A 19,006-nucleotide genomic window follows, 5' to 3' on the forward strand; every position below is an offset into this window, starting at 1 on the left:
GATCTGCATCTGGACAAGTGATTGTCCTTGGGATCTTGGTCAAAGCCAGTCCTTGTAATTTTCTTTGGTGAGACAGAGATCTTGGAATTTGCATTTCCCAGACATCACGTCATTTGCCCTCTCTTGCTTCATGTTACTTTCTCATTACTTTCTGCATGGAATCTCACATCAACGTAGGAGAGAGACAGTGTCCACAACACCGCAAGTAATTATGACTCGACATTTGTCGTGCGTAGGCCTCGTCCTTGTACATAAAGCAATGCAGGGCATGAAACAGTAGGTGGTGTCGTAACAAACAAGAAAGACATTTCAACTTTACTTTTTCAAATTCACAAACTTTCAATGATTTGCAATCACAGCACTTTGGTATTTGTTTGCTACAAACGGATCCGGTCCAGCCTACATCCAGGACATGATCAAAACCTACACCCCAGCCCGCCCACTTCGCTCTGCATCAACAAACCGGCTCGCTGCCCCCTCACTGAGAGGATCGCAGAGGCATTTACAGAACTCGAGACTGTTCACTGTCCTCGCTCCCAAATGGTGGAACGAGCTCCCCATCGACATCCGGACAGCGGAAAGCCTCCACATCTTCCGCCGCCGACTAAAAACACATTTCTTCCGACTCTACCTCGACTAAGACGATAATGACAAAAAAAAAAAAAAATAAATAAATAAATAAATAAAAATATATATATATATATATATATATATATATATATATATATATATATCGCACTTATGACTAGCACTTCATAGTTTGATTTACTTGAAGCTCTTACTTACTTCTAGCTCTTATTTGTACCCAAATGTTTAAATGCACTTATTGTAAGTCGCTTTGGATAAAAGCGTCTGCTAAATGACATGTAATGTAATGTAATGTAATGTTTGACAGTCGTAGTTTGATTTTTGTCATTTTTGTTGTTACGCTGTTTGCATGGAGCGAAATACCTTGTAAAAGTTACTGATTGGCATTGTTAACAATGACGAGCCTATAGCCTGCAGCAATAGAAGACCAGGAAAGCAGCAAGAAAAACATCACAAAATAAAGCACTGGGTGTTACGTTAAAAAACTTTCTTTTTGTGTTCTTTTCTTTTTTCATTCTGTGTTTTATTGTTTTTTATTGTGCCTTTTGTACCTTTTAATGCTGCTGCCGCTGCTGTTGTTGAAATGTGCTATATAAATCAACTTCTTCACTCTGTTGCACTAGCTGAGAGATGCTGCCTCAGCAGAATAAGAGAGGAACTGTTTTTATGATTGTTTCAGTGATGATGATGATGTCATGCACAAAAACACACTATTGAATGTTTTAATGCATAAACACAGACAGCTTCTCTGTGAGTGTCACACACAGCAGCTCTCTCTGAGGTATAAACACCATTCACATAAGTTGCAGATATTTATAACAATTCATGTTAATATCGTGTGCAGCCGTAGCCGAGGTGAACCCAGTGTCGCTGGCAAGGATGCCGTATAAGCCAACTACAGAATCTGCAAAAAAGGGAACCTATCCCAAATTGGGTGTTTTCCCCTGACATGCTAGAGTCTTAACTTAACACAATGACAACAATCATGGCCGCCACCAAAGAGCAGCTGTCTTCGATTCGGGTGTTTCAAAGCGCCTTGCCTGCCTCAGACAAAAATCATTGGACACCATCACTAATTAAAAAGTTAGACATCGCTGCTAGAAAACCACAACAAGCACATTTGTAGACATATTTTCCGTCGCTCGGGATCATTGGTCTGATTGGTCGTACGGCTATCCAATAGTGACTGCACCATTTTTCAGAAAAACATTCCATACTCTTGTTTTTTTTATTGTTTTCCCTGTTGTATCAAACTCGTACCGAAGTGTGACGCCAAAACCGAGGTATGCATGGAACCATGATTTGTGTGACCCTTCACACCCCGAGAGTGAATGGGAAAGGGAAAACTACGTAGACGTGGACCGAGCACAAGATACAGGGTGAAAGATAAACACTTTCACTCCCGCGCAGTGTGGGCTACAAAGACCTTCAAGTGACTAATGGTTGGCCCTATTATTTTTGTTTTGTTCTTGCGGTGCTGGGATGGGAGCCACTAGTTCTTAAAGCCGTTGTCACAATTGGGAATTACCTCACTTATTTATTTAATCTCCTCGTCTCTCTGTGTTGCTGAGAGACAGGAGTTGCTGGGTGAATATCATGTGATGCATTCATTTACAGTTACAGATGATGGTAGACAGTCTGGAGCTGTGCGGAGTGGCAGGCTGATTACATTCTGTGTCTGTTTTATGTGGGTGGTTTGGGCCGTGGAGCGTGTTAGCGTGTCCCACTTTATTAGTTGAGTGCTGTGATTGGTGAGCCATCTCATTCAGGGTCACTCACACACAGACAGAGATATAGAAGTTCATGATCTGCATAATGTGCTTTGAAAACAGAAACACTCTAACTCCTAACTGTATCCAGAGCAGTGTTTGCCTTGTCTGGGACCTGAGCCAGACCTTCTGACGTTCCACACGCATTACCGTGGCAGGAGTTGGCACAGAGACTGCAGATGTGAAGGGGAGACATAGTAAAATGATGGAGCTCCTGGTGTTACAGTTTATTGTTTTATAATGTAGTACATCACCAGTCAGAAGTCCTCATAAAAATCACCGTCTCTGTCTGAGCAGCTTTGATGGATAGCAAAGTGCCAATACCACATTTTTTATCCTAATACACTTTTTTTTTTTCTTTTTTTTTAATCTGGCTGTTGGATAAATCCATTTTTTTGGTGATATTTAGGATTTAAAAGGTAGCTGCAAGCAGCAATATCCAGTCCTTGCATCCGTGCCCCCATGCCATCTCATCATGGATGTCTTCAAAGTGGGACTTTTATCAATCATAGCAAGTTTGGTTCAGATCAGACTCTCTATAGTGGAGTTTCTGATAATTTGCCCCACTCACTTCTTATTTGCCATTCCTCTTCACCGAACCTTTTCCACACGTACATTTTAACCATGACTCACGTGTGTGCATAATCTTATGAGTTTTTGCATTTTCAAGCGCTCAAAAACACAGTTCATTGGAAGGAAGATATTAATGGGTCCTCACACGGCTCTGACCATCTTGCTTTAATATGGATACCTCAATATTATTAATGAAAATCTACTCAAAGCATTAAGGCGGGAGTGGAGGTTTTCTTTTCTGTTTTATGTCACTGATAAATTGATCTGATTTTTATGATTTGACAAATCAAAACATTGTAAGCCAGCCTCATTTGATATTTGGAGCAGTCATAGTCAAAATGGTTAGTGAGCTCATTTATTTAGATATTTATAAGACAAGCAGAAACTTTACTATTCACTCGACATGTGTCTGGCCACCTGTTTTATGAGAGTTTCAATAGTCAGTCACATTTCAATTCTTGAGTCTTTGTTTTAGTTTTGGTCTCCACCCACTCCAGAGGGAAAAGTCTGGTTCTTTAGCTGCTAAATGCTCCTCAAGCTCAACACAGTTTTCTTTTCTGCCACTTGGTACTGGAAAGGAAGCAACAAGTGAGTTTCCCAGAGCTTTGTTGCTGAAAACAGCAACCCGACGGGGCTTCACATCATTCACAGAACTGAAGCTGGGAGACTATGACCTCTTAAGCAGGAACTTTCTTTGCAGATTCCATTCGTAAATACTCACACACATCATCAGAGATGGAAAGAGAGAGAGAGAGAGAGAGAGACAGAGAGCGCCTGCAAATTGTAACATCATCCCAAAAGTAAGAGTGCCTCACTGTAACGGGCAGTCTGACTGTGAAATGTCCTGCTGTACATCGACCAAACAGGAACTCGCCCATAAATCTGTCATGGATCGGACAGATGGATGTCTGTGTTTATAACTAAAATACAAATGGTTCTTAATGTTTGTTTAAATGGACATGCAGCAGTCCTGAGACGGAGAGGATAATCCTCCGGAGGCCTGTGTGTATATTTCTGCATGTGTGAGCATATGGATGAATCTGTGTCACACGAATGTCCAGTTCTGCCCATGAGTGTTTGAAGCACACATGAGTCTGGATTTGGATGTGAGCACCTCCAGCTTAACTCGTGGCCCTTAAAGGATAAAACTTGATGTTCTGTCTCTCAACCCAAGTTGAAGCTTGGACAGAACGCAGCTTGTCACAATTTGTCCAAAGCTTTCAAACAGCACTTCTGTTATGAATTAAGATATATATGTTCAAGTGATGCATGAATTATATTCAGGCAATAATATGAATTACAGCCTGCCCCAGACTAGGGGATCATTGGCCAGATTTCAGTACTGATCTGGCCCTTCTGACGATCTGGGGGCCTTTCCAATTTAAGGCTGATTTAAACAAATTGTCTGGCCAAATGATCCTGTAGTGTGAGGGATTAACAGATGGGATTTTAACAGAATCTTCCCAATTTCAAATGTGTTTAATACTTTGTGATTGGGGCATGACTCCTCAATAACCAATAAGAGTGAGTTGACCGGGAAACAATTGTTGCATTCTTTTGTTTAGAACTGGAACTTGTACAAGCCAAGTTGATTCCGTCTTCTCAGCCATGACTTCATCCACTGTTTTTTTTGCGTTTCTCAGCACAGAACATTGCACAGTTATTAACTGACAAGGCTGACAGTCCACGTATGTCTGTTTACATTTTGAAGTCATGTTAAATCATGTAAGTCTTGGTCCCTGAGATCCCAGATCCCTGGAATCACCGCCCTAGAATCATTTGATTAAATGACAATCCTGCGTCTTGACTGGATGGTCTAGTCTGTGCTTTATCAGGATTAGAAAAATTAAAATTGGCATTTTTTTATTTTGAAAATGAAGCTATCTTCTCTTGACAGTGAAAGACAGATTGCATCAAAATGAGTAATGACTTCTGGACTACAATTCTGGACAGCAATTATCTGCTGTTCATGCACTAAAACCAATCTTGTGGTTGTAAAGAAAGGCTACATAAACAAAGGCTGTGGTTTTATTTACCAAAATCAACGAAAGAACAGAGAAAGCAAAGGTAAACTGAACAAACACATACACAAATTCAAAAAGTACACAACAACCTCATGGCTCTGCCCTCATCCAAAGCCCAAGTGGTTTCTTATACCCCTCCTAGCCCCGCCCCTAATTGGACTAGACCAGTGTTTCCCAACCCTGGTCCTCAGGGAACACTGCCCTGCTCCAACACACCTGATTCAGATGAACAGCTCGTTATCAGGCTTCTGCAGAGCTCGATGACGAGCTGACCATCTGAATCAGGTGTGTTGGAGCAGTGCAACATCTAAAACATGCAGGGCAGTGTTCCCTGATGACCAGGGTTGGGAAACACTGGACAAGACCATTGCATAAGGTAAAGGTAGGTAAACTAAAACAGACAAAACTCCACAAAACTACATTATCATGAACTGGAAAAAAAAACATGATTCCAATGTATTTCTTGGTATTAACTAAGTAACCTAACTGTGGGCTCAGCTAACCAACCACTGGTGGCTTCACTGAGCCTGATTGCATGAAAAGGTAGAAGGGAAACTTTTCACGGTGGTAGTTCTCGAAAACCACAGCTGTTGAACACAAGATTACAGTCCTTACGTTTTAACTGTGGGAGCTTTTGGAGGAACATCAAAAAGACCAATCTCTGAGCCAAAAAGACTCTTTCTAATGATAAATTAGGTCAACAGCTGATATCGTTTGTATCCATGTTGAATGAACATGATAGTCTCACTCGTTGATTCCCTATAGCGATCATTTTTGACCAGAATACTTTGAATAAACCACTCAAGAAACCATTCAAGATGTTTTAATTTAGTTTATTCAAATGATTTGTGTCGACAATGATCATGAGATCTTGAGTCAATAAGATAAAAAATGCAATATGGGAAAAGGAAAGTTGTAAAATTGGACCAATTATGCAAATAGAATATGTAGAGACTGACAATCTGCTCTACTTATAACTTTTTTTTATTATTATTTTCTTATCTCTTATCTTATCTTTCTTATATGGTTGTATTATTTTATAGGATTACAAAATGTTTATATTTCATGTTTCATGTTATTCTGAGTCCAGAAAGTTAATTCTCAATCTTGGAAATGGTAGTTGACAATAGAAAAAGCAAATCTCACCTTTGGGTCCATTTAGCGCCTTAAATTTCCTGAAATTTATGCTTGGCCAAGCTACAGGAAGAGATTTTGTGTTTGGGTAAATACAGCAGAATGGCTGATCTGAGCTCATACATGTCCATAGATATTATGGGATATTCCAGGATGTTTCACTTTGTTTTCAGAACATAATGATTAACAGTTCAGTTGCTCTTGTTTTGGTTATTTGATCCATCCTCTGCTTATTGCTCTGTTTAAAAAGACAAATTGTGCGTTTTGGCCAAAGAAATACAAAAATAAACCAAAACCTGGGCACATCAAAGGCCAGGAATTAGAGATACTCTGTGTGTCCTCCAGGCTTCTTCTTCTTTCCCTCGGTCTTATTTTTCCCACTAGAAATTATCCCAAAATAAAAGTCTATTTGACAAACTGTGCTGTCAGATTCCCAGGCATGTTTCAACTAATTATAGGAAAATGAATCACAAGAATATTTATCCTGCAGCCGTTTTAGGAAGAGCTATATCACAGTGAACGACGGTCAATGAAGACACAAAAAAACACAAACCTTATCAGCATCCTCATCTGTCATCAGGTGAAGGTTTGACAAGGGCAACGTTTTTTAACGTTGGTGCATGGCAGTGACACAGTAGTGGCTATATGGATGAACTACACATTATCATTAACCATGGCGTCTACTTTTCCTCCTCCCCCAATAGTCATTGGTGAACTGCAGGTCAGACTAAAGCAGTTCCATGTGGAGATGTTAGTCAAGCGACCTTGTCTTCCTGCTCATCTCCTCTGTTTGGACTGGATGTTGGTTCAGCTTCACTTTGGGAGAAATTTGAAATTTAGGCACTTTTGCCTAGACACACACTAGACCATAATGTACCACCATCACTACTTAAAACTGCCTCATGCGGCCACTTTTATGATATATACAGTAGGTCGGTGTGGGTTAGCCTCCAGTAAAAGCAACAATGGGGGAGAAGAAAATGAGTCATAGGTAACATAATCTGGATGTGATGTGATGTGATAGCGTCAGTCCATCTTGGGTGAGTGAAGTGAAGGAAAGCAGGGACTGAAAGAGAGAAGTTGGGGGGGGGGGAGAAAAACACGGGGCGATAGAGTGATAAAGTGAGTAACCGAGAACGTTTAAGGCTGTGGTTGGCAAATGCTGTGGTGATTGTAACCCTGAAGGACTGGAGGGAAGGGTTTATAAACTATGCCCGTCCTCGCTTAATGTGAGATGTGGGATGTTAGGAAGAAAGATAAACATAAATGTGACGTTGAAGGAAACAACCTCTGTCGTTCCATGCCCATTCATTTTGATTAGGAGAGACACTTGGCATGATAGATTGAGGTGCTGGCACTCAACACGGAACGCTGCAGCCATTTTCTTCTATATGTTTTTGCCCTAGCTAGGAGGTTTAACATACAACAGCATGCGTAGGAATGTTTCTGTGGTGGCTAAGGGTGAAACAAAACATGTCGTTTTGCATCTACATCTACCACCTTTTGGCAGAGGGACCCCCCTGCTGTGATGTTTAGAGTGGTACACAGGAATGTTGTCTCAAATATTTGGATGCCCGATCCTCGGGACAGTGGGTTGGTGGTTTATTTCTGTGTACTTTGGTAAAGGGGGCAGACTGACATGACCTGTAGTACGGACACAGACACAAAACAAGCCATCAATATGCACATTCCTGCTTGGATGTGTCCCTGAGGAAAGATTCCCATGTTGGACAACTGCGTCACAGCATCTACAGAGTGCTTCTCTGCTCATACTCACCGCTTAAGTCCTTACCAGGTCTGAGTTTGGTTTGGTTGTTTGGGTTTTGTTACGCTTTCCCATGTCCTGGCTGGATACAAGGACTTCCTCTCCCATACAGCCTGATACGCATAATTAATTGGTGTAATTTTTAGGGCCACTTTCCCTTTAGAGAACAGCACTGAAACTGGAGGATTTGTGAAAATATACATTCATGGCTAAGCTCCAGTGCACTGTATTTGTTTTCATTTTACATGGATGGAAGCCACATGATGCCTCTGATAGTGATCTTTGTATCTGCTTGATGTAGGAGTCAGACATGACAGGAGACAAAGTACAGTGTGTGAGACTGTCTGGGAGAGGGTTGAGTGGGTCCTGTTTCATCCAAAGCATAGGTCTGAAACGCACTGCCCGTGACCCTCATGCGGCCCCCTAGTCGTTTTCCTGCAGCCCGCCACTTCAGATCAAGTTATTCCTCTCCACTTTGATATGGAATGATATAAGGTTCACGATACTGTGAGCCATTAGCTTGCATTTTCTGTTGTCATATGCTAAAGCAATCCATGCCAGTTGTGCCATAAGCATTGGCTACTTTTTGCCTGGGTTGTAAAATGACGTGTGCATTTACATTAGCATAAAATGGTTCAATCTATCAATATCATTATTAATTTTTCCAAACAATAGATCCCAAAACACTCCCTATAACACGGCATATGTCAATGTATGTTTGCCAGATAGATCAGCCAGTTTCAATTTGTAATTTGACGATAGCTCAGACTTTGTGGAACACATTTGACGTGTCTTTTCCAAAGACTAATTCAGAACCATTTTCACACCTTATGCTACAGAGATTTTAAAAGCTTTTCCTCCACAGGCAGTTTTGATTTGCATGTGCTACTATGTGATTATCCGATAAAGCAGAGCCAAATGGTTCTTGTCCAGACCAACTCTGAGAATTCATTTCCGGAAAGAATTTTGATCATAAAACAAGCAACTGTCCACACATTGCACCAATCCCAATAAGAGCAAAGTAAACATTTCTATTGGATGTGCTCACACCTTCTCCACTGAATCTTGTTCTTATGTTGAGATGAAAGTTGATGTTTATCTTATCATTATTGTCAAAAACCTCATTTGTATACCATGTGTTACTTTTGAAAATGGCGTACCATGCCAGTTCATCATGTGACAGGTATTGTAGGTATGTCCTTTAGACAAAACACTGACAGAACTCTTTATTTCAAAAGCTAATTTCACATTGTGTGATTTCTGGAAGTGATTCATACTAGAAAATGCAGATCACATTGTGAAGTGTGTGTCTGGGTGTAACAGTGATGATCATAACTGGGAAAGCACATTGATATTTTAAAAACATGTCATCTATTCTCCCAGCACATTTATTAATTGCTTCATTCATTATATTTATATTTCATTTATTGCTTTATTCATTGTCTATTGCTTTATCCTCCACATGAGGGTCGTGGGGGCCGTGAGGGTCCCAGCTGACACAACCTGGTCGGACGTCACCAGTCCGTCGCAGGACCAACAACCATTCTCACTCCCATTCACACCTGTGGTCAATTTAGTGTGCCCAATTTACTTTTGCATGTTTTTGGGAGGGAACCAGATTTCCTGGAGAAAACCCACACACATGCAAAATCCACACAGAAAGTCGCAAACCCAGGTTTATTGTAAAGCAACAATGCAAGCCATTACTCCACAATGTGTCCCATTTAAAGATATTTCACTTTATATCCTTTGACTGCCAAGTAGTGTTTTCAAAAAATCTTCTTAAATTCAAAGCTGGGCTTCTTCTGATGTAACTTCAAATACATTAGCTAAACACAGAACTCATTAGTCACATAACAGAGTCAACAAATTGGAATTTGACATCGCATTTCCACTCTATTTTTACAATTCCTGGTTCATTTGAATTTACGGAATTACTATTTAAAAGAACATGTGGTTTACACATATTTGAAAAAAATCTGGAAAATTAGTTTGGCAGAGATTGGAGGCTCTGATTAGTTTTTCCTTAGAAACAAGCCACCAGGCCAAAAGACTCTACCATCAGCCAAATGTTCTTACTCTCTTTCATTCTCTGCCCTGTTGACAAACCATTGTGAAAGACATCGTTTGAAGTTTGGAAGAAGGTCTGCTTTTTGACTTGCCAAACTATTTTTGGGCACCTCAAACTAAGCACCATGATTTACTCAGTGATTTATATAGAGGAACATTTGGTTTGTTTTCAGGTTGTGTACACAGGCCTCATTATGTTCTTGCAAATGTGCAATCGAAACGCAGTTGACATCAGCACAATAGCATCTTGACAGCAAGACAAAGGGAGAAAGGCAAGAGGCAAAGAACGATCCAAAGGAGTGAAGAAAATGGCTCAGGCTGTAGAGGGGTTTGTTTTTGGTATGACAATCAGTTTTTGTGGCTCAGGGGATCTGGAGTCAACTGTTCAGGGTGAGAAACAGGGACGAGGCAGGAACCAGACCACCTACCATGTTTCAAATGCCTATTCTACCAAATATCAGGGGAATTCATCACTAAATAGGTCGATCGCTAAGTTGAGCCGGCCTTTCATGCCCGTCAAAGACCATTTGCACAGTGACAGTCAAAGTTCTTGATTACAAAAAGACTGGGATGTGAGATGTAGACAAAAAGCTGTTTGCCGTTTCATTTTGTGCTGTCAGCTTCAAATGTTTCAAATTTTCAAAATATAGTTGAGCTTCTGTAAGTTACAGGAACTGAGTGAAAACACTCTTTATCCAATATATTGTAGACTTCATAGCTACATCGCTAAATACATTAAGGCTGAAGCGGCTAGCAAATGAAATGTTTTTAAGTTTATGGACCAACCTCTGAGTTTGACAACATAGCACTATTTCAGAGAAATGGTTGCCTCGTGTGTAATGCACACAACTAAGCTATAGCTAGCCAAACATGATTCATGATTACAATGCATTATGTTAGAGCTGAGTTTTGTTTCATCCATCCCTGAAACTTTAGCTCTGGAGTCTTGCTTTTGAAGATGCATACTAATTGCAGATAATGAACTTGAAAAGTCTTTCTATGTACACTGTTTCAGTGTGTTAGTACATCCTTGACTGGCATGGGGTAGTTGTGTTAGCTTGATTATACTCAAGGAGGGGGTTGTACGATTGTTCAGTTAGATCAGCCCTCAACTTTAAGAATTATTTTCCTACTCAAACATGTTATACGCTGGAAATGCATTGCATTTACAGGCTACAAGCTCTGTTTGTGATTTGGTTTGATTTTGTCTGTTGCACCACCGATTGCTTTTCTTCCAGTCAGGGAAGCAACTATAGCCAAGGTTATATCTCATTCTACATGTTTATTAATGTAGTTATGGTCCATTATTGTTTGTCATCATCTCGCTTATGTGATAATTCTCTGCTGCTGTTTTCACTTTCAATCTCAGCCTGTTGCTCACATACTAAAGCTAACCAAATACTGTATGTTCAATGTTTATAAAAATCCAACAGACAGTGAGACAGTATGTGTCTGTCCATGAATGTCCCATCTTCTTTCTGAATTTCAGAGAATTTGGCAACTATACCTAAACCTATAAGTGTTGGCTTATCTTTTTCTTTCTTATTTTTGTGTTTCCTCGTCACTTCTTGGCCAGTCTCTATTTTGGGAGCGCTATTATGTGAAAGGAGAAAAAAAAATGTGGCAGCAATTGAGTTAACGTCTGGATGTCGGCCACCGGGGTGAAGGTCACGTAGGTCAACTGTGAGTTGTTACTCACTTAATCTTGACAGAGTTTAAGACAGAGAGCCTTAAAGGTGGTTTTAAAAACAAACAACCCAGTGACTAAGTAAGACAGGTCACTGCGATACAAACAGAAGTTAGCCGTATCTGCAATGTCAAAGAGTGGCAGTGCAGTAAGGCAGGGTTAACTCCTCCTAAAGCCTTGCTCGAAAGAATTATAGGCCCAGGTTTTAAGGAGGGGTGTCAAATTCACCTTTAATTGTCAGTGGGTGATAAGAAGGAGTGAGTGTATTTGCTGGCGTTGGTCCAAAAGTGGCTTACGATACACCAGGAGGTGCCGATTTAGGGGGAGGGTAAAAGCCTGCATGCTCTTCTCTATTGAAGTAGCCTGAAATGGACGTAGACCTGAGCGCAAGGGATGTATCCCAGAGACCAGGCCTAACGAGTCGCACAATCACCTCCCCACATTCACACACACTCACAGAGCCAGAGATAAGCAGAGATGTGACAGAGCACCAGCAGTAAGTGCCTTATACAGTCCAGGCCTGCCGTTGTCTAACTCTCACACTGTGTCTCTGGACTGAAAAAAAGAGAAAAAGATCAAGACCACCACCCCCACTTTTGGAATGGAAGTGACTCCAAATGGGAAATGTCAGAAAAGTGGTAAACATCTGTGCTAATCTGTTACATAGATAGCAAGGATTACCATCTTTAAGGATTACCCTGTTCTTGGCTTTCAAGTGATGGCAATTTAGCAGCTTCTCCATGATAATTGACAGAATATTTGATGCCTGTGTGTGCAGGTTTATGCACAAGCATGCTCTTGTGACAACATTGTGATTTGAATAACGATAGTTTGCCATCAGTGATGAACAATTAAGTGCACTTAATACACTGTCTAAACTCTCAAATGTGTACATGCAGTCAAAGTAGTAATGGGTTTTCATGGGATGTCAGAAAGCATCATTAGTAAAGTCACAGGCAGTTCACATAAAGCCAGAATGTGCCAAACATCTTTAAACCTTTACCTCATCATTAAGTACCACTGAGGGATGCATAATCTGTGTTTATGTGACTCTCATTTAGCAAATGATCATTTTGGAAGACCAATCCCTAGATTTAGCAGTATCTTAAAGCAGAATCTAGTTTTATTTTACCTTCTGGAATGTCTATTATAAATCTCTACGAACCAGATTTATTTTTACTTTGAGGGAAGTGTTATTTCACTTGACTGGTGTGTAGACTTAGGTTTTCAACTGAAAACATTTCAATAAGACTTTTGAAATATCCCATGAAAGAATAAGTTAAATAAAGGACACACTCCATAGCTTTGTATCTGAAGCCATATTTGGTCTGATATGATCAGTGGCATACGGTGGCTAATCTCAGCTAACTTGAGGTAAACATTGCTGTATAAGGGATATTGGATGTATGGTTAAGGCTGACATCATGTTTTTGGGTTTCTTTTTTAACCCTATATTAACACAGTCCATGCAAAAGCTTACCAAATTGTAAGCTGAGTCTACTCCAATGACGCACTGTGTGTCATTTCATTGGCTTTTTTGACCCTGTTACTTGATGAAAATGGACAGAAAACAGCACTGTGAATAAAATGAATTGGCTCCAGTGTCAGTTTAACTTAAAATAATTGGCTTATTCTCTGGAGAGAATCTTATGCTGACATATAAGAACCTCAGGTCAATCACCATCACATATGCAGTCACATATTGCACTCATTTATTTCACCACCACAATCAAATTCCAAAATGATGTAAATTTGCTTTTCACTTCTGGCAATAGAAACACGTATTGTGTTCATTGCTGACAATAGATTCTATTTAGAGTGACTGACTGCATGCAACAACACAACATTTAACTGGAGTCAAGCTTAGAAACCCTCTAAATACCCTAACACCCACATAGGCTTATTTTATAGCTTCCCAAGTGGTGATTCTACATGATTGGATGTGTTTGTTTAATCTTTCTCCTTGGTACTTTCCATTTATGGGCCCCCCCACCAGATCCAGCCATGACTCAGCCACATTCCCTCAGAGACAAACCATGAAGTGCTCAGTTTCCCTCAGTCATCTGTCCCTTCCATGTCTTCTGTGTCTCTCAAGATGACTCCCACTGTGTAGAGCCGTTCATTGTCCTTAAAGAGTAACTAAACCCCTGGTCTGAGGCTAACTTCGCCCTGGTTCGCATAGCTCCACCAATTTTCACTGCATCCACCCGCTTCCACACAGCTGCACAGCAAGACCAGTTTTTTTTGGGATTCTTCTCGCATGGATATACACTGTAAATGTTGTTAACGCAACAAATGCAGCAGTATTTTTACCGGCTGAAGAAACAGGAGCACACTGAGCTTGCGATCTTTCCTTGATGTAGTAAAACTTTCTTTCCTACTTCCTTTCCCACTCGTGCTCAATCTTGCTGAATTTATGCGGCTCTGCCGCGGCATCTCCCTCCCATATTGGGGGTGTGGCTAGAGGAAGACGGTTGGTGACAAAGCAGCAGGGAATGGACGAAGGCCCGGGAAGAGCCAGCTAATAGGAAAATGTAATGTGAGGTGTTTACCCAGAGAAGGCAGTACACACATCCATTTTTAACACAAAATACGTAATTCAAATCACTGAATAATATTACCAGATAACCATATTCTCAAGGTTTTTACCTGAAATCAGTGGTTTTGGGGTTTAGTTACTTTTTAAACAGTGGCTACAACAACCTGAGGAGATGAGTAAACTGTCGTGCAAAGACTACTGGTGCAAGATGGTCTAAGCTGTCAAGTTTAAGGATGGAAAAAAACATATAGTGTTGAGAAAAATGTCAATTTCTACATGGACTGCAAACCATTTCCAAAGTCATTTTCTATGGTTCATTATCTGAGTAATCCATCATTACTTTGAGCATGGACTCCAGCATGGACTCTGTTTTCTTTCCAATTTCTTGGGCCAGACCATTGTACATTCTGTGGAAAGTGACACTTGTATAAGCATCATGTATTTCACACTTAGTAGAAGCTGTATTAAATCTGAAAACTGCCCAGAACTAATGTTGCATTTGACTTTAATATATATATATATATATATATATATATGTGTATATGTATATGTACACATTAAGTTCAGGAACTCTTGTTTTGGAAACCTATTCTTTACCTTCAGATGCACGGTACAAAAGTTTGCCCCATAAATTGAATTACGCCCTCACACAGATTCTACAGAAGAAAGGTTGCTGAATGGGAACTGTTGCTCAGATCACACCACATATGATATTGTTCTCTTTGACAATGATTTGTCTTGGCTTAGACGTGCCAGAGAAATGGCAGTTATGGCCTATTGATGAGCCAAAGCAGAACTCAAAAAACATCTTTTGTAGATCAAGTGGTTGAGATTCTCCCTGCTGGCCGCGTTGAATCATCTTCAGACTGTGAAGACGGCATTTAAAAATCAAATCAAGTTATATTTACTGTATCTGTAAAACAAAAGGATGTCTATTGCCATATCCCTCTATCTAATAGGTTCAGTTGAGGTAATGCAATGATGTAAAGCACAATAATGCACAAGGAGACAAAGTCCAAGGATGGAAAGAGTCAGTGGGTTTAATTAAAGGTTCAGTATGTAACATTTAGGTTGTTTTATTGGCAGAAATTGAATCCACAACCCATAAGTATATTTGTATACAGTACATAATGGCTTTAAAATAATAATTTGTTCTTTAGAATAAGCCCTTTAATGTACTTTAGGGAAGGCCATGCTTGATTGGAGGACGCCATCTTACTGAATTAACAAACAAGTGGTAACTTATTGTGACCTATACCTTATCATGCCTCTGTGTAAAAGCGCATTGCTTTATATTCATATACAAATGCATGCAGTACTTCTGCACCTACATCTGGCTGCATGTGTCTGTACTGACTAACCCTGTACTGGTTTATTTCAGTGCCAGTCATATTATAGAACGATTATTGTTGTTGAAATGCAGTTAAAGGTCCAGTGCGTAAAGAGTGAAGATTGTAACAAATGGAGGAGGAACATGGCAAGATGGTGGCTTCTGTAAAGTAAATACATAATACAGTTATAAAGCTATGAAAACAACATGCGTTTTTATTTTATTTCATTTTATTTCATTTTAAAGCGATTATACGTAAGTATACAAACATACTTATGAGTAGTATATTACATTGCTGCCAATACACCTTAACCATACTTGACCTGTATGGACTGGAAATCTAAACTTTTTTTTGTTGTTGCAGATTGAAAACTACATTAAAGAGAGCATGAAGACAGAGATGGCTCAACTGCAGCAGAGTGCGGTCCACAACCACACTGCAGCCATGTTGGAAATGGGCACTAACCTCCTCTCTCAGACGGCAGAACAGACGCGCAAGTTAACCGACGTTGAGACACAGGTAACACCTAATAAACTCACTCATGATAATGTGCAGTGAGATGTACTCGCTCTGTATTCTCTCTTCGCTTTCTTTCTCTCACGCACATGCTGTAACACTAAGACTGCTCCATTAACCCAGCCATTCCACACTCAACTGCCCCAAAAAAGGTTACAGGGAATTGGCCAAAGTCAATAGGGATGCTATATAAATGTCTGTTCCACCGCTGAGTTATTTGGCTCAGGCTCCTTTCTCTGTTTAAGGAGGAGGTGATGGAAAGTTGTAAAGTTAGTGGTTAGTAACTTTTGCTTAAGCACTAAGATGATAACTGCAATGTTTAAAGAAGGTAATTATATAGCAGAGATTAATATCGTCTAAGTATTGCCATGTGACAAAAGGAAAACAAAGTTGATGTGTGCTTTTAATGTGCAGAGTTTCTTTTTTTTTAACTCTTAAAGCAGGCCTCAGCTTTTGTATTTTTCTTTCAGGGTTTGGTGCAGATAATATATATGTGTGCTATACCTTCAGCTAAAGCACAGTGTGTTAGTATTCTTGTATTCCTTACATCTATGTATTTCTTTTCATGGCAGGTCCTGAATCAGACGTCAAGGCTTGAAATCCAGATGCTCGAAAATTCTCTTTCCACTAACAAGTTGGAGAAACAGTTAATGGTTCAGACCAATGAGATCAGCAAACTGCATGACAAGAACAGGTAAACAGACATCACGGCAGGCACATCAATCTCAACAAAAAGCAGCAAAGATATTGTGGAGAAATAAAAGATGATACAGCAACAGATGGACAAAAAAAAAACCTTTACTGGAACTACCGCTGTTCTCAGCAGGGTTACATAAATACAATCAAAAGCTTGCTACCAGCTTTCATTGACTGCCACTTACTTTGTCCATTTACCAAAACAATTTTCACTTGTATAAATAACTGCATAATCGAGACTCATTTGCCCTGTGATGTTCCGTAAATCAGCCTCAAATCCATGTGGCTACACTTTCCAAGTTGGTCCGCTGTGTATTTGTTGCAACACAGAGGAGGTAAAATATGCCTTTTGGATGTATCTCCATGTCTCCAGAGCTTGTACTTTACAACGATTGGTCCTGGGGGATTGATTATATAGTGCTTAAAAGGGTTTGGTCCACATTTCTTGTTGGTGTTTCCATGGAGAGACGTTTGCAATCACTTTAGAGGAAAAAAAACGAAGAAAACCAATAGAAAGCAGAATCTCCAGAGAGTCTGAGTTTTAAATTCTTCTTGTGGTTCGTGCAGATAGATCTCTGAGGTCATTTTCTCTAAGCTTTTGCAATTATGACATGTTTCCATCTTACGCATGTCATCAATTCTTTTTCCTTTATCAAATCAATAACTCAGGGGAAAGATGACTACTTAATGAATGAAGTTCATTTCATCTTTTAGGAAGTAAATTGTATATTTCTGAAGCTCAGACACTGTCAGGGTTTATTCATTTCCTCTCAAATCTGTGACGTGCATGACGAAGGGTATTGTTTGTACTCTGCAGAGAACAAAGCCACCAAACCTATGAAGACGTCAGTGGTTGTATTTCTGTATTACTGAGCATGAGCTAGTGGGAAGGGTGTGCATCACTGCAATTAAGTGCCATTACTCTCAGTTTTCATCAGAGGAATAGCAGGATTTTAATATAGAAGAATCCTATCAATTATCCCCAAAATGAGTGGTTTTATTGAAACAGTGACAAAACAAGATTCAACCATTTAAATCCTGTAAATTAAACCTCACTCCAATTTTCTTTCTCCAGCCTCATGGAGCAGAAGATGCTTGAGATGGAGACGCGACACCATGAGGAGCTGGAGACGCTGAAGACTGAGAAGGGGAGTCTCCAGACCTTGGTAGGGAGGCAGAGTGGGGTTATCAGGGAGCTTGAGACCCAGCTGAACCGAGCCACGGGAAACAGCACGGCCCTGCAGCGACAGCAGCAGGAGATGATGGATACCGTCCACAACCTGCTCAACCTCTGCTCCAAAGATGGAGGTAAGTTATCTGGAATCAGTGGCTTACATGTCAGGAGGTTTGGCACGTTTTAAGCCGCCCAATGGTCTTTTATTCAATTGTAGATTTGGCAGTTGTGTCGTACGACTGATGGAGATGAATAAAAGCCATAACATATTTGAGGTGGAAGTAAATGTTTAATCTAGCGGACAAGTCTGATACACTGGCTGAGCTACTGAGACGGGATCCAGCAGCTCATAGCTGGAATAATCAGTGGTTTAGATTGATGACAAGAACAAGCAGGGCTGTGAAGTTTGAAGTTAAACAAAGAGGCGCGAGAGCAACAATCGTGATTTATACTGTGGAAGGCCAGCCAAAAACCATTGTGTGCTCAGATACATCGTGAGCAAAGGTGTATTTTTACAGTATTTTTAGCAGGAAGTAGCAGGAAACAGTAGCTCGAGGGGTGGATTATTTATCACTTTATCTGTCTGTCTATAGAATGGTAACGTTTTACATAGACGCCACTGTGAGGTTGAGATTATTGGAATTGTTGAATTTTCATTGAGTTAGGTTTATCTCCACAGGATTAACCTAAAACCTTAAGTAAAGGAAGGAAACTTTATCAGTACTTTGTGGCAAAGATACAGACAACGAAATTAGCTAATATAACAATGACTATCACAATTGTCATGGGTGATTTTTTTAAAAACCTAAACACAAGGACTGGAAAAAAAAATATCACTACTTTGTCCCACTTTATCTCTTTCTCACGCAAGAATACGTTGTTTTTCCTGATTCACTCTCTGGATGATGGAAGAATCTCTGCAACATCATTACACAAAAATGTTTCACCCTGATTAAAATATTTCAACTCTTCAATTGAAGAAACACAAGGAGTCCCGCAAAGACACCAATAGTGTAGTGTAGTGTAGAGTGTAGGAGGTCAGAGATACTTTAGTCTTGAAAGTGAGAGAGAAAATGTAATTAACGTTTAGCTCAGCGCACATTTTTCCACCATGTACAGCATAAAATAACACTAGCATGG

The 19,006-nt window shown here is 40.1% G+C and overlaps 1 protein-coding gene across 1 annotated transcript in view; it reads left to right on the forward strand.

Annotated features, from left to right (window-relative positions):
* Window positions 1–19,006, forward strand: part of angpt1 (angiopoietin 1) — a 55,926-nt gene that overhangs the window by 9,113 nt on the left and 27,807 nt on the right. The window contains exons 2-4 of the mRNA XM_058619965.1: window positions 15,844–15,999; window positions 16,569–16,690; window positions 17,768–18,000. Of these exons, the coding sequence (XP_058475948.1) occupies window positions 15,844–15,999; window positions 16,569–16,690; window positions 17,768–18,000 (511 nt within the window). The remainder of the gene's footprint in view (window positions 1–15,843; window positions 16,000–16,568; window positions 16,691–17,767; window positions 18,001–19,006) is intronic.

Source organism: Solea solea, chromosome 20, assembly GCF_958295425.1.
Source record: "Solea solea chromosome 20, fSolSol10.1, whole genome shotgun sequence".
NCBI lineage: Eukaryota > Metazoa > Chordata > Actinopteri > Pleuronectiformes > Soleidae > Solea > Solea solea.